This window comes from Poecilia reticulata, chromosome 12 (genome assembly GCF_904066995.2).
Source record: "Poecilia reticulata chromosome 12, P_reticulata-male-v2, whole genome shotgun sequence".
NCBI lineage: Eukaryota > Metazoa > Chordata > Actinopteri > Cyprinodontiformes > Poeciliidae > Poecilia > Poecilia reticulata.
This window is the reverse complement of record NC_088841.1, coordinates 29265381-29286094: the sequence shown is the minus strand read 5'-3', so window position 1 is coordinate 29286094 and position 20714 is coordinate 29265381. Positions and strand designations below refer to the sequence as shown.

The window sequence follows — 20714 nt, the reverse complement described above, 5'->3', positions numbered from 1 at the left end:
CTCTTCTGAGGAAAAACTTTGGGACAGGTTCTGAATGGTTCACAAAATAAGAACCACCCCAGACGGGGTGGCTCACCATCAGAGGAAGACGACAGACTTAGGGCCCAGGTTCTGAACAGTGCTAAAAAGAAGAACTACCCCGGACGGGGTGGCTCACCGTCGGAGGAAGAAGACAGATGAGGAGAAACTCTGGGACCAGCTTTTACTGTGTTCCCTACAGAAAAACTGATCCAGATGGTGAAGTTTTCTGTGACTTTCTAGAACAAAATGATTATTTTGTGATTACAGCTGCCGTAAAGATGGGAGCCTCATGACAACGACAGAGAACAACCTCTGTACAAGTTTCCCAACAGTCTCAGAAATTGTTGGCAGTTTTTAAAGCGTTCTGAAGACGACGTGTACAAGAAGGAGATTCATCATGAAAATCAAACACATGAAGAGAAACACCACACGCTGCAGAGAATCCTAGCTAACGATTTATGCTGCCACTCCTCTCAAAAACAACCAAGCTGGTTTTGGAGAGGAGCAGGAAACATTGAATCTTGTGAATAAACTATAAAAAGTTAATATCCTGTTTGCAGGTTTCTCTCCGGGTCCTCCGGCTTCCTGCTACAATCTAAATTCATCATTGTTGGGTTGATTAGTCTCTAAATTCTCCTTTGGTGTGAATAAAACATTCATTTTGTGAATAAAACATCAGGGCTGCACAGTGGATCAGTTGGTACCACTGCTGCCTTGCAGTAAGAAAGTCCTGGGTTTGAATCCCAGCCTGGTTCTGTCTGCATGGGATTTTCTGCTTCTCCAGGTTCATATGTGGGTTCTCTCTGGGCGCTCCGGCTTCCTCCCACAGCCCAATAAGATTTACTGCACTTTATTATGGATGGGTATTATATTATATTATATTATATTATATTATATTATATTATATTATATTATATTATATTATATTATATTATATTATATTATAATATAATAAATAATTATCAATTATACATAATCATAATTAATTATAATTAATCAAAAAATATTTACTATTTTTATTGTTATTAATTATATATATATATATATATATATATATATATATATATATATAAAAAAAATTCCCTTCTCACCCTCTGCGGGTGGTCTGTTTCATCCTCTGAGCTCGGGTCCTCTACCAGAGGCCTGGGAGCTTGAGGGTTCTGCGCAGTATCTTGGCTGTGCCTAGAACTGCACATTTCTGGACTGAGATGTCTGATGTTGTTCCTGGGATCTGTTTAAGCCACTGCTCCAGTTTGGGGGTGACTGCCCCGAGGGCCCCGATGACCACAGGCACCACTGTGGTCTTCACCTTCCAGGTCTTTTCCAGTTCCTCCCTGAGGCCCTGGTATTTCTCCAATTTCTCATGCTCCTTTTTTCTGATGTTGTAGTCACTTGGTATTGCTACATCCACCACAACGGCTTTCCTCTGTTCTTTATCCACCACCACAATGTCCGGTTGGTTCGCCATCACCATCTTGTCTGTCTGGATCTGGAAGTCCCACAGGATCTTAGCTCGGTCATTCTCCACCACTTTTGGGGGTGTTCCCCACTTTGATCTCGGGGCTTCCAGTCCATATTCTGCACAGATGTTCCTGTACACTATGCCCGCCACTTGGTTATGTCGTTCCATGTACGCTTTCCCTGCCAGCATCTTGCACCCTGCTATTATGTGCTGGACTGTCTCAGGGGCCTCCTTGCACAACCTACACCTGGGGTCTTGTCTGGTGTGGTAGATCTGAGCCTCTATTGCTCTGGTGTTTAGGGCCTGTTCCTGGGCGGCCAGGATGAGAGCCTCTGTGCTGTCCTTGAGTCCAGCTTTCTCCAGCCATTGGTAGGTTTTCCTGACATCAGCCACTTCAGTTATTTGTCGGTGGTACATCCCATGTAGGGCTTGTCCTCCCATGATGGTACTTCCAGCACCTTGTCTTCTGTTCCCCATTGCCTGAGACATTCGCTGAGCACATCGTCTGTTGAGGCTTTGTCCTTGATGTATTTATGGATCTTGGATGTTTCATCCTGGACAGTGGCTCTCACACTCACTAGTCCTCTGCCTCCTTCCTTACGGCTCGTGTACAGTCTCAGGGTGCTGGATTTGGGGTGGAATCCTCCATGCATGGTTAGTAGCTTCCTAGTCTTAACATCCGTGGCCTTCATCTCTTCCATTGGCCAGGTAATTATTCCGGCAGGGTATCTGATTACTGGTAAGGCATAGCTGTTTATTGCACGGATCTTGTTCTTGCCATTGAGCTGGCTTCTCAGGACTTGCCTTATTCGTTGGAGGTATTTGGCTGTGGCTCCTTTCCTTGTGACCTCATCGAGGTTGCCATTTGCTTGTGGTATTCCCAGGTACTTGTAGCTGTGCTCTATGTCTGCTATTGTTCCTTCTGGGAGTGAGACCCCTTCTGTGTGGGCGACCTTCCCTCTCTTTGTAACCATCCGACCACACTTCTCTAGTCCGAATGACATCCCAATGTCAGTGCTGTAGATCCTGGTGGTGTGGATCAGTGAGTCGATGTCTCGCTCGCTCTTGGCGTACAGCTTGATGTCATCCATGTAGAGGAGGTGACTGATCGTGGCCCCATTCTTGAGTCGGTATCCGTAGCCAGTCTTGTTGATGATTTGGCTGAGAGGGTTCAGTCCTATGCAGAACAGCAGTGGGGACAGAGCATCTCCTTGGTATATGCCACATTTGATGGACACTTGTGCAAGTGGTTTGCAGTTGGCTTCAAGGGTGGTTTTCCACAGCCCCATCGAGTTTGCAATGAAGGCTCTTAGAGTCCTATTGATGTTGTACATCTCTAAGCATTCAATGATCCAAGTGTGTGGCATTGAGTCATAGGCTTTCTTGTAATCAATCCAAGCGGTACACAGGTTGGTGTGTCGGGTTTTGCAGTCTCGGGCGACTGTGTGGTCTACAAGGAGTTGGTGTTTGGCTCCTCTGCTATTTATGCCTATGCCCTTCTGTGCCTTGCTCATGTATTTATCCATGTGCCCGCTTATCTTAGCCGCTATGATGCCTGACATGAGCTTCCATGTTGTAGAGAGACAGGTTATTGGCCGATAGTTGGATGGGACTGAACCCTTCGAGGGTTCCTTCTGTATCAGGATTGTGCGCCCTTCAGTTAACCATTCAGGGTGAGTCCCATTTTGTAGCAGCTGGTTCAGTTGAGCTGCCAGTCGCTCATGGAGGGCAGTGAGTTTCTTAAGCCAGTAGGCATGGATCATGTCAGGTCCTGGTGCTGTCCAGTTTTTCATACTCGAGACTCTGTCTTGGACATCTGCCACAGTGATGGTTACCGGGGCTTGTTCCGGGAGGTTGCTGTGGTCCTCTCGTAGAGAGGTTAGCCACTGTGCATTGCTGTTGTGGGACGCCTCCCTTTCCCATATGCCTTTCCAGTATTGTTCAGTCTCCAGCCTGGGTGGGTCTGCTCTGTTGTTATTACCCTGCCATTGAGAGTACACTTTAGCTGGTTGGGTGGCGAAGAGCCGGTTAATCCTCCTGGCTTCATTCTCTCTCGTGTATCTCTTTAGGCGGCTGGCCAAGGCTTGGAGCCTTTGTTTGGCAGTTTCGAGTGCTTCAGGTATGGGCATCTGGCTGTACTTCTTGGGTACTGATCTTTTCATTGCACCCCTTTGGAGCTCGGACAGTTGACTCACTTCCCTCCTTGTTATCTTGATCTTAGCCTCTAACCGTCTTTTCCATGGTGGGTATTGGGTCTCATGGTTGCTCTTATAACCAAGCATCTCAAGGATCACTGATGCTGAGTTGTATATCAGCTCATTGGTTTCTGTTATGGTGGTGTTAGGGATCGTTCTCAATGCTGCATTCACATCTTCAATGAGACTTTCTGATGGTACTTCACTCAGCCGTTGTAATTGGCGTCGGGGTCGTCTGGTGTTCATTCGGGCCATGATTCTCTCTCTCAGGTCAGTCGCTGCCTCGTTCAGCTCAGATGGTTCGTTCATTACTGGGGCTACATACCCAGTCTCTGGGCGGGGAGTTGTAGTTGACTCCCTTCTGACCTGGCATCCTGGCTCCTTCCCGTAGCACTTGTGTCGTACCTCGTCAATCTCCAGTTGTGACAGCAGTTGCCGTTTGCGGATGTTGGAACACTGAGCTACTAGGTGTTTGGCAGTTAGTGTTGACTGGGGATGTCGAGCTAACCATTCCTCCCACAGTCTTTGCATGTAGCCCCTCTGACTAGGATTACTTGAGTAGTAGCATTCCAACAGATCCATGTTTTCATCTCTCGCCCATTTCCGTCTTGTTCCAGTAGCCCACTTTTCATCAGGGTGCTCTGGTCCCCCAGCACCTGACGCAGACCTTGTTTGACCGGGCGACGTCTGAGCCGGCATGTCATGCTTATTTGTGTCTCTCATGGTATGAGGTAGGATATATAGCTCCAAGGGTCTTGCCTAAGGACCCACACTGACAGCTCAATGTCACCGTTGTAACCGTTTGCCCCAGCCCCCAGCCTGGCCTCGAACCCGGGTCTCCCGGGTGGAAGACTGGTGACTTACCTATTGAGCTATACAGTCAGCTTCAGGCTTACGGCACCTGGTATTCCCAGGCGGTCTCCCATCCAAGTACTAACCAGGCCCGACCCTGCTAAGCTTCCGAGATCAGACGAGATCGGACGTTCTCAAGGTAGTGTGGCCGTAAGCCACATATATATATATATATATATATATATATATATATATATATATATATATATATATATATATATATATATATATATATATTTCACAACAGGGTTGAGAAGAGGCTCTAAAAACATCTCATTCTGAACTGAACATTACCTAAGAAGGATTTTAAATAAAAAATGTAATGAATATTTTTTATGTTCATTACTTAAAAAATGTTTGGGTCGGACTGTTGGGTCTACCCACAGACCGACCCAAACATTTTCAGGTCACTTTTAAAGTGTATGGAAGTATTTTTGTGTCATGATTTCGTTGATGTCGTCTCGTCCAGAAGCCGATGTGATCATGTTGATCCGGGTGGATCCATAGCCAGAGGTTCGTCTGCTACCTGGACCGTCCTACCATCCAACCGGGTCGTGACCCCAGTCTGTTGTTCTGATGTTCTTCTTCATTTCTTTGGATTTTTTGAACAAACTGTAAGTTTTCTTTGTTTCCTTCTTGAACTTTGTCTTCAGAAACTTTCCTGCTTGTTTCTTCTCTCTGATGTTTGGAGAAAATGTTCACTTCTGATTTAAACTCAAAGTTTAATCTCTCTTCCTTTTGAAAGTTAATCTACAGGATTATTAGATTACTGATGAACTGGAATCAAACAACATGATGAACAGCTGATGTTTCTCTGTTTTCATCTGTGAACAAACTGCTTCATATTTTTGTTTCCTGGTATCAAATTCTTGTCTCCACCATTAAAGTCAGAATCAACAGTTTCCTGTTGCTCCCTTTCAAAATAAAACATTGTTAAAATGTGTTTGATTCAGTCAGATTATTAAATAGTAAATCTTCTTCACTTGTAGAGTTTAATGATTGTGAACTAAAATCCTTCCTGTTGTTCAGGTTGAATCAGTGAATGTAAATGTTGCTCCATGTCTCCATCTAGTGGACTGATAGTAGAACTGCAGCAGCTGATGCAGCTTCCTCTCCTCTGTAAATCTTGTTTAGCTGCTGCTGCCACCAGCAGACATGGCTCAGTTTAATGTGCCATGTCTGACCATGTTGGAGGAAGAAGAGAGGAAAATATTCTGCTGCTCTGACCTAAAGATCAGGCCTTCTGATGGTTGGTTTTTATTATCAACTTGGTCATAAAAAGTAAATATTTCTGTAAAGACCGTCACTGGTTCTGTACGAAGGAATGGACCAGAACTCCAACAATGTATCATGAGAACCTTGTGGAAGGAAACCAGAACATTTGACCCAAATTAGAGTGAAGGAAATTCTGACCAAACCTGAGGAGATGGATACAAACTTCTGAATATTAAGTTAAGAAAACTGTCGATATATAATTTTTTCTCTTTTTTATTTCTGAATAATGAGGCATTTCACATTTTGGGGTAAAAGTTACTCAAGACATCAAAATGTACAAATAATCTGAATTCAGATTTAGGATTAAGTTACTTACTTAATCCTGAGTTTAAGTAAGTTACTTACTTAAGTTACTTACTTACTTAAGTTACTTAAGTTACTTACTTACTTAAGTTACTTAAGTTACTTACTTACTTAAGTTACTTACTTAACTAAGTAAGTAAAGTTTATTCATAAAGCGCTTTTCACAGACATAGTATCACAGCACTGTACAATAGAGTTATACAAAAATACACAAAGCCAACAAAAGAACTGCGACTACAACTCCTGAGCTGCTGCGACAATGCCTGGCCTGTGGCTACAACTCCTGAGGTGGGCCTCCCATACCTGAGCTACGGCTACAACGCTGGGCTGCTGTTGCTGCGACAACACCTAACTGCTGCAACAACATTGGGTTCCCGCTACAACATCTGACGAGCGGCTACAACGCTGGGCAGCAGCTACAACTCCTCAGGTTGCTGCCGCGACAACACTTCACCTGAGCTGGACCTACAACGTCGACCATCAACTTGTTCAGATTAAACGGAAATGTCAAAAAGAAATACGAAGCAAAGCCGAGCGATAACAGAGGAAGAGTTTGAGGAGATTAAGCAATCCTTGGATTTTCTGTCTGATGAGATAGCAAAAATCTCACAACAACAAAATCTTATAATGAGCTTAATGGGGGAAGTTAAAGAATTGAAGAGACAGAATGCAGAGAAAGACAGGAAACAAAAGAAAATACAGTCAACATGGACCTCAAACTGCAAGGTTTATATCAAATTAAACGGTTCACCAGAGGAAGCTAAGGTTCTGATCATCAGACAAATTGAAGAGTTGGATAAATATCAGAGAAACAATTGGCTATAGTTATCATCAGAGAAGTAATGGCAGTTGTCATTCAAATAATCAAGGAAATTGTTGTGTGGGTCAATATCTGTTTCTATATTCATGTGTATATTTTTGATTTATTACTGGATTTCAGAAAGTTGATCAGAAGTTGCCTGGTTCAGATCAAGAAATCCCAATTATTCACTTCAACAGCCGCAGCCTTTATGTTAATTATGAAAAAATCAAAGAGTATTTAAACAGTGGTGAAAGTAGTTTTAAATTCTTGGGGGTGGGTACTATGACAAATAAATAAATAAATAAATATATATATATATATATATATCCTCACCCTGACTCTCATACTGACAGGAGGAACCATATATATATATATATATATATATATATATATATATATATATATATATATATATATATATATATATAGCTTCTTTGTGTGTTTTGGAGTTTCTGTGCTGGTTTTTTTTGTGAAGTGATAAAAGCTGGTAGCTCTTGAATTGCTACAAAATAAAGCTGTATTTCCTCCTTCAGCCCCCACTGGCTGCAATGTTGAAACCTTGAGATGCCATGAGACCTAAATCCTGAACATCATGGCATGGACTGCATCCCAGTTTTCCATGTCTGGCATATAACCATTTATTTTATGTTTTAAACTGGTTCTATTGGTCCTGTGTCCAGACAGAGGGATAATCAGTAGCCCAGCATCATGACCTGTTTGTTCTGAAGATCCTGCAGCTTCCACTTCTTTTCCTAACATGGCGCCTCCTCACCCTGACTCTCATACTGACAGGAGGAACCACAGAGCTGTTAGGTTAAAGCTCATCTTCTGAAGTTGGGATATTTTTCCTCCAACAGGTTCCAGAGGAATCACCTCAAACCAGATGTTGGACTGGATTTTATTTTACTGTTATTTGTGAATGTTTCTCATTTTCAACAGTGGAGCTATAAAGGTTGAAAAAGGTTATCATTTTGTAGAAAATCTCATCAACATCAATATTTCCTCTAAATAAGAGGCAAAAAACTAATTTGTTTGATAAAGGAAAAGCCTCTCAGACTTTGAGCCCGACAGCACCAAACTACTGTAGTTTATTTTTCACAAACTCACATTTAGGTTTGAAATCTGAAACTCACTAAATTTATTTGACTTCGTGAGTAGGAGATAGTAGACACAACTAAACACAGCTCAATGATTTACAGTATAGTCATTAAACCAACCATTGACCCTACAATCAGGGCTGCCTGATAAAAATGTGACCGAATCATAAAAAGACTTCAACTAAATCCTCATATTTGCTGCCAGGACGAGAGCAAGAAAACCTTCTGCTAAACTGCAAATTATATTTGACATCATTTGTCTTGAAGGTTTACTTCCTGTATTTTAGACTGATCCATTTGGCTTTTATTTTCTTCAACATCAAGTAATGCTACGACTTTGCCATTTTATCTAAATTAGTTTTATTAATAATTACCCTAAGAAATTATTAGTTACTCACAACCAAAAGTTGTACTTCGGTAAGAGTGGTACTACTTCAACATTTATTTACTCAAGTAAAAGTAAAAAGTTTTTGTCCAAGAAATGATTCAAGAAAGAGTAAAAATATATTTGGTAAAAAAGCAACTGATCAAAACATCATTTAATATTTAAAAATTACATCATCAGACAGAACAAAATATAAAGTTATGAGGACATTTTGGTATTTTAAGGACTAAAATGACAATGATCCATAAAAAAAGACAAAATCAGACAGAAGAAAACTAAATATTCAGTTTGGAGCAAAATAATTTAGTTAGCAAAATAAATATTTAGTTTGTAAATTGAACACCTTACTGGGACCATTTTTGCTCACAAAAATGATCCTATATTCCATAAAATCTACATATTTTGATACATCAAAATACTTGAAAAACAGAAATAATTACCCAGAGATGAACTAAAAAACAGGACCTCTCACTCTGAGTGATTTTAGAATCAGAGCTGAACTCAGACTAAAGAGTCAGATGAGAAAGATTAACGCTGCCCTGCTGCTTCCAGCAGCCTGGAGATGAATCTGAATCTGATCAGAGATGAAGAAGATGATCAGATCATCTCCAGTTTCCTCTTTAAAACTCACAGTTTCAATCTGATCAATAAGTTTTTATCTGGACTTTGTTCTTCATGCTGAGATCATCAGAGCTGCTGCTTCCTCACTGAGATCTTCATCGGTACGATCTTTAATGTTTTAATAGTGGAGAAGTATGGAAACATCTTGTGAGTGAAGGTGTGTGTGAAGGTGTGTGTGTGTGTGTTAGTATCCAGATCAGAGAAGGACAGTTTTCCTCTGTCCCAGTCCAGATTCACTCTGATCCTCTGGAGATTCTTCTGGACTGAGAGACCAGTGAAAGGAGCTGATGGAGAAGATGCTGAATATTTACCTGAAGAGAACCATATAAACAACAATCCAGACTCTATGAATCCCTTCCTCTGAACAGACTCTTCTAACACACCAAGTCTCCAGTATTCACTGTCTCCAACATCAACATCCCAGCTGTGGTTCCCTGAGTTAAAACCCTCAGAACTCAGAACAGAGAAGCTGTGATTACCACCAAGCCTCTCTGGATTATCAGGAAGCTGCTGTTTCTTTCCGTCAGTTAAACCAGTCAGATCTTCAGACAGATTGAGTCCTGTACCAGCCGTGTTTGGGTCCAGAACCAGAGGAGTGTAGGTCACCATGGTCTCCATGTTGCTCCAGATGTTGAAGGCCAGGTTGCCCAGATGTTTGGCCTGGTCTATCAGAGCTCCTGAGGGCAGCTGTGGATCCTCCAGCAGGGGGCAGCGCTGGACTCTTTCCACTGCAGCCTTGTAGTTGTGCAGGAATGAGACGTCTGCAGCTCTCAGCTCCTCCTCTGTGGCTCTGACTGTGTCTGAAAGAGCTGCTATCTCTCTGCTCAGAGCCTCCATCTTCTCCTTCATCATCCCTCTCTTCTGCTCCTCTTCCTCCCTCAGTGCAGCCAGCCTGGCCTCCTCTTCCTCTGCTAGAAACTGATGAAGCTGCTTAAACTGCTCCCTAATCTGCCTCTCTGTGTGTCGGGCCTGGACCTTCAGGTGTTCTGCTGTCTGATCAAACTCCTCCTGAACTTTCTTCCTGAGCTCCAGCTTCTCCTTTAAAGGCTCCAGAGTTTTCTGAAGCTTCTTCCTGTGGGGCCGAGCAGCTTCATCGATGGGTCTGAATCTGTGGTTGGTGTGTTTTTCTGAATCTCTGCAAACGAGACAAACTGGCTGCTGATGGTCCAGACAGAAGAGTTTGAGTTTCTCAGAGTGCAGAGAGCAGAGATCCTCTGAAGCTGTTTGGTTTCTCTGCTGTAAGAAAGACTCACACAGATTCTTCAGAGCCAGATTAACAGGTGGATCTTTAGAAGATCTCCTTTTACAAACTGGACAATCTCTTCCTGGTTTCTCTCTCCAACATTTCTGCAGACACTCCTTACAGAAGCTGTGGCTACATGACAGAATAACTGGATCCTTAAATATCTCCAGACACATCGGACAGCAGAGATCATCGTCTGATCTGGAAGCCATTTTGTCTCAGAGTGAAGCTGAAACCACAGCAGACAGAAAGTCAAACCAGGAAGTCAGTTTCTCTCCTGTAGAAACTTTCTGAACTTACTTTCACTTTGATTTGCTTGTTTTTCCTCCTGCAGCAGTCTGTGTTTCAGCGTCTAGTTGCTCAGTTCTCTCTCTGTTCTCCTTGTTCAGAGTTAGTTTGATTTCAGTCGGAGACGAAGGCAGGAGTCAGAGTTCATCCTCAGGGTGTTTACTCAGTGAGTTTTTCTCTTAAGTGTTTCCTGGTTTTTCCAGTTGTTCCTGTTTGAATCAGTCCAGAGGCGGAGATGTGGCGCCGTCTAGAGGATTTAATCTTAATCTGCAGTTTTATTAAAACTCTTCAGCTTTTTCTGATTCATGACTTTGTTCCTGCTTTAAGTGAAAATATATTTTTCCTCTCATAAAACTCTTCCAGGGTCTCCACTATCTATGAAATTCAAATGAACACATTTCATGTTCAGTTTCCTTCTGTTTGCTGTTTTTCTGTCAGTTTCAGACTCTGGAGGTGAAAATGATGTTTGGTGTTGAGGAAAGTTTGTCCTGTTTTCACAACAACTGGATCAGAATCAGAAATGTTTTGATTTAAATTTAATCAATGCCCTGATATTTTTTCAATCTGAAAACTGGAAAGCAGAAAATACTCCAGTTTTCAGCTGGAGTATTTTAAAGTTCACATTTACTTTAAATATAAACCAAAAATAAAACCAGAGAAGAAGAAATTAAATTTTATTAATTGCTTTTAACTGTAAAACTGTAAAATGTCTAATTAAGTTTGACCAATAAATCATAAAACCAACCAATACTGGAGTTGATTAAGACAACAACCGTTTAATCTTTAAAAATTACCCACATTTAAACTTATGAGGAAGTTTTGGTTCATTAGATCAAACTGAAAATAATTCATTTTAAATAAAACTACAAAATAACAAAATCATGTAAAAGAAAGTTTTCCAAATCAGTTTTTAGGCAGAGATATGAAACTGATGAAATTAACAAACTAAATTTTTGGTTAAAAGCTCATCGTTCAGTGAAGTTACTGAGTTACAGCAAAACTTCATCACAAAATGACTAGTAGACGTAAAAAGCAGAATGGAAATGTTCACTCTTTTGAATTTATTTACAGCAATTCATCATTTCTACAACCAACGTATCAGAACTGAGTTTATGGTTTTCACTGGATAAAGAAACTGTTGAATATTTAGGAGGTTTAAGTTTGTCCTGGTTTACCTGTCCTTTGTTTTCCCAAGATGGCGCCCATCACTTCCGGTTCAGACTTATCGTTAACTGTTGGTAATCTTAATGATGTCATTAGGAAACATGATAAAAACATATTTAAATGCATAATCTATGATATTTAACAAAAAGAAACACTGATGTCTAACAGAGAGAGTTAGCGTGACAGAAACCAAGATGATGCGTGAAAATAAGTTTTATTCTTTACTCTGCACTTATGACCACTGCTCTCTACTGCCCTCTGCAGGTTGAATTCATAACAGAAATATACTGAGGAAAACAACGTGGCACTTTTACCTTAGTGCTGGTTCAGCTAAAGTTTTGTTTTTTTTAAGTTATTCAAACTAAAATGTCCCCTTCTAATGAAGTTCATCAAAAGTTAAGCAATAATTAAAAACCTAAGTAATACTTTTGATTAATTATTGACAATTTATGTAAAGAAGTTTCTGTATTTTTATTTTAAAAATATATCTACGGAGCTCCATAGGGGACACAACTAATTCTTCTCATTGAATTCCTTTACAATAAATTTCAAATACACCCAGAATATACAGTCAAGCTGCACAAATGTAAACCTTTAATGAAATCAGATTACAGTAAAATAATAAGTGTCCAGAACTTTTTTTCATTATTTTTAGCAGTAATTTGAACCGTAAACCTTCAGCAACTTCCTGAATCCAAATGAATCGTGACTCAGGTTGCTAAATGTGCTGCTGGCTTTTATTAACAACCACAGGATGAAACTGCATCACATAAAGGAGCCGTTAGCAGGTCGGCCCTCCGTTCACGTCTCCATCATCATGAGGAGGATCCAGGATGTCGGAACCTGAAACGTCCGTTTGGATTAAAATGTCCCAGAATCTGAGGACAAACCTGGAAAACAGAAACATCTCAGCCAAGCAAACATGAGACACAGAGACAGAATCCACATTTCCTCCAACAACAACGTGATTAAAGTTAAGAAACGTTAAAAATTAAAAGACTAAGAGAAGCATCAGAGTTCATTTTAATAAAATCCTGAAGAATTTCACAGAAAAGCTGTAAAACATGAGGTAAAGAAGGACAATCAGGAGAAACGGGTTAAAAGTCACTTCAGGAGGACGAAGCTCCTCCAGATGATTACAAACTGGTTCAGCTCATTCACTTTTTTTACATGACAGAAAAACTTTCTACCAAACGCCTCACAGTAGTTTACATCCCACCTCCACTAGAATAAAACGTAATAAGATCAGATTTTATGCTGCAGGTTCTGGTGAAGGACCGGTTTGGGCTCAACGGACAGAACCAGCAGAACGACGCAGCTGCTGGTTTCCTCCAAGCGTTCAGTGGATGCTAGGCTACGCCGCTAACGCTAACCGCTTCCGTCAGTCGCTGGCGGCCATCTTGCTAAAAATAAGTCTCTGAGCCCCGGTAGCGGCGGTCGTCTGTTTGGTGAGTGTTTTTGAGTCATTGGTTCGGAGCGAAGCCCGCCGGGAGGGATTCCTCCGTCACTTCCTGTCTGGCTCATCCGCAGAAATAAAATCCTCCTGCTGCAGCTTTGCTCCGCTCGGCCGTCCGATCAGACGTCCGATCAGACGACCTCCGGCCGCCGCCGCCTCTCCTGGGCGCCGCCGTGCGCCGTCGCGCGCCGCCGGATGCTCTGGCCGCTCGAGATGAGGTTGGCGTAGCCGGGCGTGTGCGAGAAGGCGTAGGCGGAGCGGCGGGAAGCTCGGTTTCTCACGAAGGCTGAGGGCTCGTCCTTCCTCCTCCTCTTCCTCTCCTCCTCCGCCTGCTGCAGGTATTTACTCTTGTTCCTCTGGACCTGCAGGCGGCAAACAGAACCGTTAAAAAGATGAAACAGTCAGCGGATAGTTTCAACAGGATGTAAGGAAATGCAAAACAAAAGCATATCAGAGTTTCCATTGAATAAGTAACAGTTAAAATCACAAGTGAATAAGTTATTAAAACAACGAAGCGTCACACTCCTTCCACTTCCTGTTTGTCGTCTTTGTTGTTTCTGCCAGTAGTAACATCCGGTCACATGACTGGTGATGCGAAAAACGATTCCATTACAGTTTTTAAAGATACAGTGATAAAATGCAAACAATGTAGACAGAAAAACAACATCTGAGATTACCTTCAGAAATTTCCTAGAATAAATGAGTTTTCTGATCTCCAAAAGTAAAAAATTTGAGAGAAAAATTCAAATTTTGAGATTAAGCTCAAGTTTTTCAGAAAAAAATTGAAACATTTCTGTTTGGAAAGTATAACATTTTTGACAAAAGTTAGAAATTTCAATGTTTTTTCTAGAAATTTTAATCTGAATATGTGATTTTTACAACTCAAATTATTATTATTTTTCATTTTTTACATACAAGGACATTTCTGAGCCCCAAAAGCCAAATATTTGCGAGAAAAAAACAGGCAATTAAGATTCATCTCAGAAATTTTCTCTCATTAATCTGAAAAAGTTTCTCACATTTTTAAGGACATTAGCCAATCTCGGAGTAAGAATCCAGTTTTGCATTCACTGGATTTTGCAAAAGACTTTTTGTTGCAGACTGATGCTTCTGAAAGAGGCCTTGTGGCAGTGCTTCTGCAGGGACCACCAGAGGACCAACATCCAGTTGCTTACATCAGTCGCAAGCTGCTACCAAGAGAGGCGATATGCAACTGTGGAGAAGGAAGCCATGGTTATTAAATGGGCCCTTGATTCATTTAAATTTTATTTGCTAGGAAGAGAATTCACACTTCAGACTGATCACAGAGCCCTCCAATGGCTAGAAAGAATGAAGGACACGAATGGGAGAATCACCAGATGGTATCTTGCTATTCAGCCATTTCGGTTTAAGGTTCACTACATCCCCGGCAAAGACAACACCACTGCTGATTACTTTTCTCGATGCCAGAGGGAAGATCAGGAAGTGGGGGAGTGTGTGATTGCAGAATCCATGGCCACACTTAGAAGTCGATAACTTTTATGCACAATTTGTTTTTCATTCAAACACAACACTTTAGTTTCAACTCGGTCCATCACAATGCCACAGAGGAAACTGGGAGCAGACCAGACACACGATGCTCCCAGTTGTGGGTGAAGCAGTGAAAGTTCTCCAGGAACTGAAGAGGCTGGGATGTCTAAAGAGGTGAACCTCATGTCTCTGCAGTGGTCTGTCCATCGTCTCAGAGGAACAAAGGTTTGCATGTCAGAAGAAATTGTTGCTAAACTCCTAAAGAGCTGAAGAGCAAATCCCCTGGAGGAGACGGAGCGTTTGAGTCCAGCAGCATCTTCATGGTGAAGCAGTGAAAGTTCCCCAGGAACTAAAGAGGCTGGGATGTCTAAAGAGGTGAAGCTCATGTCTCTGCAGGTCTTCATGGAGGACAGCTAACAGCTTCAACAAAGGCTGCAGATGAAGAGTTGATGATGAAAATGGTTCCAGCTCTGGAACCAGATTCTCAGAGCTTTGGGAGGATCTGACAGAAACCAGGACTTTTTCTGGAACCAGACAACAATCAACACATTTTGGTCTCGGTTACAAACTCAGAGGAAACTAGTGGGAGGAGGAAGAGGTGAGGATGATGACGGGATGAAGATGATCAACACTGTTCACAAAGTTTATAATTAATGCAATGGTTTATTTTAATGATCCAAATTTCCATCAAATCTAAACAATTATTTTATAAGAACAGTCAAAGATCCTAAAAGGTGAATTATGGAGCAGCAGCTCAATCAGTGAAGAGGAGATTAAAGTTTAAAACGTCTCTCTGGCTGATTGGATCTTAGAGAATACAAACATTTTCTAGAGTTAAGGGGTTTCTATTCATTTCAACCTGAAAACTGATAAAAAGTTAAATATTTTAATAAGATCAAAATGTCTAAAAACCAGAAGCTGCAGCTGTCCTGGATGAACTGAATGTTTAGATGTTTGAATGGCTGAAATCATCCAGAGGATGAAGGAAGTGGTTAAAGGTCAAAAACATCCAGAATCAACTTGAAGAAACAGGAGGATAATAATGCTGAGGCGGCATTCACACAATGAAAACATCTGGACTCACCGAGCCTTTCTGCAGTTCCTCACAGCTGGAACCAGTCTCCATCGTCCATACTCTGATGTGTTGTACTTCTCCAGGTCCAACTCATCCAGAACCTCTGACATCTGCAGCATGAAGGCCAGAGCTGAACAATCAGTCACTGAGAGCTCCTTCCCTGAATCCAGCAGCCGTTGGATCTCCTGATAAAATGAGACGTCGTTCATCTCCACCAGACAGTAGAAGATGTTGATGCTTCTGTCAGCAGAGATTCTGTTAGTGTTCATCTCCTTCAGGTTGGAGATGATTCTGTCATGAGAGATTCCTCCATGAGAGTTATAACCAGTGAATATTTTCTTTATTTTGTTTAACATTCCCTTCCTGGTTCCCGTACTGTTCTCTGTCTGACCCAGCAGATCTTCTAAGAGTCTCTGGTTGGACTCCACAGTGAGACCATGAAGGAAGCGGACAAACAGGTCCAGGTGGCCATTTTTACTGCTGAGGGATTTCTCCATGACTTTCTTCATGAACTCATCTAGAGATGTTTCTTTGTATTCTTCTCCCAGGAACGTCTTGATCACCTCTGACCTCCTGCTGGTGAAGCAGTGGAGCATGTACACGGCAGCCAGAAACTCCTGGATGCTCAGATGAACAAAGGAGTAGACGGAGATGTTGCGCGTTCCTCTCTCCTTTTTAAACATCTGAGTGAAAACTCCTGAGAACAACGCAGCATCTTTGATGTTGATGCCGCACCGTTTGAGGTCTTTGTCATAGAAGATCAGGTTTCCCTCCAGCAGCTGATCTAAAGCCAGACTACCTAGAGACTCAATCAGCTTCTTGTTCTCTAGAGCTTCTTCAGCTCCTTCTTTATACTTTTCCTCCCTGATTGTGAACTGACCAGCAGGAACTCTATGTACATCTCAGTCAGGGTCTTGGGCAGCTCTCCTCCCTCTCTGGTCTTCATCATTTGCTCCAGAACTTTAGCAGTGATCCAGCAGAAAACTGGGATGTGACACATGATGTGGAGACTTTTTGATTTCTGGATGTTGGAGATGACCCTGCTGGCCTTCTCCTCTTCATCTCTGAATCTCTTCCTGATGTACTCCTCCTTCTGGGGGTCAGTGAACCCTCTGACCTCTATGGCCCTGTCAATAGATTTATCTGGGATCAAACTGGCTGCTGCAGGTCATGTGGTTATCCAGAGGAGAGCAGAGGGAAGCAGTTTTCCTGTGATGAGGTTTGTCAGCAGAACATCCAGTGAGGTGGACTTTGAAGGGTTAGTCAGGACTGGATTCTTCTTGAAGTCCAGAGGAAGTCGACTTTCATCCAGACCATCAAAGATGAACAGAACCTGAAACTTTTTAAAGCTGCGGATTTCTGTGTCTTTAATTTGATCAAAGAAGTGATGAATCAGTTCCACCAAGCTGAAAGTTTCTTCTCTCAAGTTATTCAGCTCTCTGAAAGTGAATGGAAATATGAAGTCGATGTTCTGGTTGGTTCTGCCTTCAGCCCAGTCCAGAGTGAACTTCTGTGTTAACAGTGTTTTTCCAATGCCAGCTACTCCCATGGTCAGCACTGTTCTGATCCGTTGCTTTCTTCCAGGGTTGGGTTTAAAGAAGTCTTCCAGGTCTATTTTTGTTCCTTGATTACTGGATGCTGTTTCAATCTGTCTGACCTCATGTTCCTGGTTGACCCCTGCAGTTCCTCCTTCTAAGATGTAGAGCTCTGTGTAACTATTATTCAGAGAGGTTTTCTCTCCACGTATTGCAATGCCTTCACAGATAGATTGGAACGTGTCCAGAAGAGACTCTTTGAGGTCATGTTGACATCGATCATCAAAATCTGAACAAAGAGATAAAAACACAAGATGAAACACTTGAAAAAAGGAAGACTCAATTGATTGAATTTTAATTTCATTGTTTCTATATCAGGATGTTTAAAGAAAGAACTCATTCAAATTATAGACCATGAGGAAGATTTCATTCAGAAGAAACATGAAACATTCAAATCATAAAACATTCAAGTTATGGAGATTTATGGTGCCGCTTTGCTTGTTAATAAATTGACTGGACTACAAACAACATGCTGAACTTTCAATGTGTTTTCACACTAAGAGTCGCCGCCTGCCAATCTACAGGAAAACTTTTCTATAGTTTCTGACCTACAGCCCAGCAGGTGGAGTGCAACCATAATGCTCCATTTATTTTTGTTATAATTAGTCACTGTTGGATGAGTTCACTTCCACCCAGTCATGATTGGTGAAGGGACTAACCTAAATCAGAGGAGTCAGAGGACAAACTCAGCTGGCTGGACAGGGTAGGATCTATGTTGAGAAGACGTTTGATCATTAATCTACTGGCCCTCTGTCCTTTCTTCATCACAGCATCGATGGTGTCCCGGGCCTTGTTTGCTCTGGTTTGGTTCTTTTGAAGAATTTCTTCTTTCTCTGAACGTTTAAAGATGCCATCTACCTCAAGGCCATCAAGGAGCTGATTCAGGATTTCCTCAGAAACTCTCTTCACAAACTCATTGAGAACCTTGAAAAGTATTTTCTCTGCAGGCAGAAATCAGAAACATAATTAATTCAAACTGATGTCTGAGAGTAAAACGTGATGAAGATCAACTATTCATGCTGCTCCATCCAGAGATTCAGAGTCTGTTGATCAGCTCCTCAGGTCTAAACCTGTTGTTGTGTTTCTGCCTCATATCTGAGTGACGACCACTGATTCTGTCTACATGAGACCAAATAAAGTTTCTGCTTCATCACTTTCTTTCCTCAATGCAGGAAGAACAATAAAAGAAACACCTTCTAAATATGGAGCTGCACTATTTTAGGAAAAAAGGAAATTATGATATTATTGGTGAATATTGTGATGAAAATATTGACTGATTAACATTTTCATCACTTTTCTTTCTTCATCTCCATCTCTAAACTTAAGCATATCTGACACCAAGTGTTGGAATAAAAGACACAGAATGTCTGACATATATTATTAATAAATGATGTGATTACTGGATAAGTTAATCAGTGTATATAGTAAATATTCCTGAAGTATCAGAGCTGCTGGCCTGTTCTTCATTTCGGTTCCTTTGAGTTTCACCAGAGCTTCACTGAACAGGAAGCATGAGAACAATAAAGACACTGAGGCTGAGCTTCATCACATGGCAGCAACACAGGCTGTGATTGGTCAGTTTGTTCCTTTAAGATTCTTCATTTCTGCTTCTGATCACTTACCAAAATCCTCTTCCTGTTTCTCTGCCATCTTTTACTTGGAAAACATGAAGATTCGTTATGTTTCAGACTTTATTTCATGAATAGTTTATTTTATGCAGTTGGAATGGGAACTATAAATACCCTAAAAGTACTTATTTAAAACACATGAGCACAGACCCCTGAAGAAAAACATAATTATGTAATCATGAAAGGTACAATGTCAGAGCAAACTATTTAAAAAAACATCTGTGGTATAAAAATACATTTATCACATCTTTCTTTACAAGAAATGACGTTCCTGACTGTTCGTCTGATTTCCTTCAGGTTGAGATGTAAACATCTTCACCTCTTGCTTTTTGCCATCTGACTGTAATGTGTGGCTCCTGCCACCAGGTGGCAGCATCAGCTGCAGAAAGCTCCTCTAGTTTTCTGCTATTCTGTTTTGAAAAGCCCAACTTGGGTTCCCAGATCGCAAAACAATAACTTAACACATTTGCTACAGATTTACTAGAAAACTAAAAGACTCACTGCAGCCATTTGGGTCAAAGGTCAAAATCCTGCCACCAACCCAAAGAGGAAAAGCTGCAGTGATTCTATAGAGCCTCTCAGTTCATTTATATTACACAAACACAGACATTTAGCACTGAACCAAAAATAAAGATTAACAAGTAGATTTATTTACTTCACAAGGAACTTTGATTTGTTTCATTAAAACAAGTTCAGACTAATGGAGAAAATGAAGGCTGGAAATATCAGTGAAAGATTTCAGTGATTAAAATATAAAACATTTAAACAGTTACTATTAAAAGTAAATTATTACTTTGATTGAACCAATAATTAATCAAATATTTGCTAAATTATTTTAAAAACTCAGAAATAGAGCGACGGTCAGAGTGGAGGAAAGTTTTCTTGGTATTAAAGAAACTTAAACATCTGAGCTTTCACAACCAAATCTCAGAGTTTTAGTTAATTTTTTATTTGTAAGGTCAAAATGTCAAAAATATAAAGAAATTAAAAAATAAAACAAAACATTTGAACCCAAATGGCCGACTTCCTGCTGGGTGTGTAAATCGGGTCCAATAGTTTATACAGGTTTTGATGTTTTAATTCAGTTCAGGTCTAAATAACAGCTGTGGATGATTTTAAATACTCTAGGGGGCGCTGTGTTGTTATGTCACCATAATCACTGATTATTGATCAATAATTGATTGAAATGTGATCAGCTGTCCCCTGTCACCACAGACTGATTCAATCTACTGATAAAAGCCCAGATAAATCCTCTCTGATCAATAAATTATTGACTTCATATTGAAATATTTTCCCTCCACCAACCAGAACCCAGATATCTCAGCCGGGCCACAAACACTCAGAACCTACTGGTACCACTTTGACTCCACTATGAAACTGGGAGCAAACTAAGCTGGTTGTCTGGGTTACAGATGAAAACTCAGAGAAAATCAGAGATCCTGCTTGAAATCAGGAGCTGCAGCTCTGAACCAGAACCAGAACCAGGACCAGTTCTGGTTCTGTCTAGCAGCTCAAAGAGAGAAAGCCCAGTCAGGACTGGAAACCAGTAGAAAGTGGAGTTAAAACTCACCTTAGACAGACCATCTGATAGACAAATTGGCATCACTATACAATCACAGCCTGGGGCCAAACAAAGTCCATTCGAGGGCCACAATTGGCCCCCGACCCCCACTTTGAGCATCCCTGTTGGAATCCATTAAGCGTGATAGAAACACAGTTTGTGTGGAGAACTCTGCCCCCTGG

General features: G+C 41.2%; 1 protein-coding gene, 1 long non-coding RNA gene, 1 other non-coding gene and 1 pseudogene across 4 annotated transcripts in view; 1 reads left to right on the top strand and 3 right to left on the bottom strand.

Annotated features, from left to right (window-relative positions):
• Nucleotides 1-20714, top strand: part of LOC145554029 (uncharacterized) — a 217841-nt gene that overhangs the window by 44597 nt on the left and 152530 nt on the right. The gene's annotated exons all lie outside the window — the stretch shown is intronic.
• On the bottom strand, nucleotides 4568-4686 carry LOC145554433 (5S ribosomal RNA). Its single transcript, XR_014090394.1, has one exon. It is a non-coding gene; the product is annotated as a 5S ribosomal RNA (ribosomal RNA).
• Nucleotides 9065-10715, bottom strand: LOC145553999 (nuclear factor 7, brain-like). Its single transcript, XM_081613218.1, has one exon. The coding sequence runs from the start codon at nucleotides 10466-10468 to the stop codon at nucleotides 9080-9082; it is 1389 nt and encodes a 462-aa protein (XP_081469344.1). The 5' UTR covers nucleotides 10469-10715; the 3' UTR covers nucleotides 9065-9079.
• On the bottom strand, nucleotides 15754-19114 carry LOC145553991 (protein NLRC3-like; annotated as a pseudogene). Its single transcript, XR_014090048.1, has 3 exons — nucleotides 18966-19114; nucleotides 18003-18284; nucleotides 15754-17572 (listed from the first exon to the last, which is right to left on the bottom strand). The product of XR_014090048.1 is annotated as a protein NLRC3-like (transcript).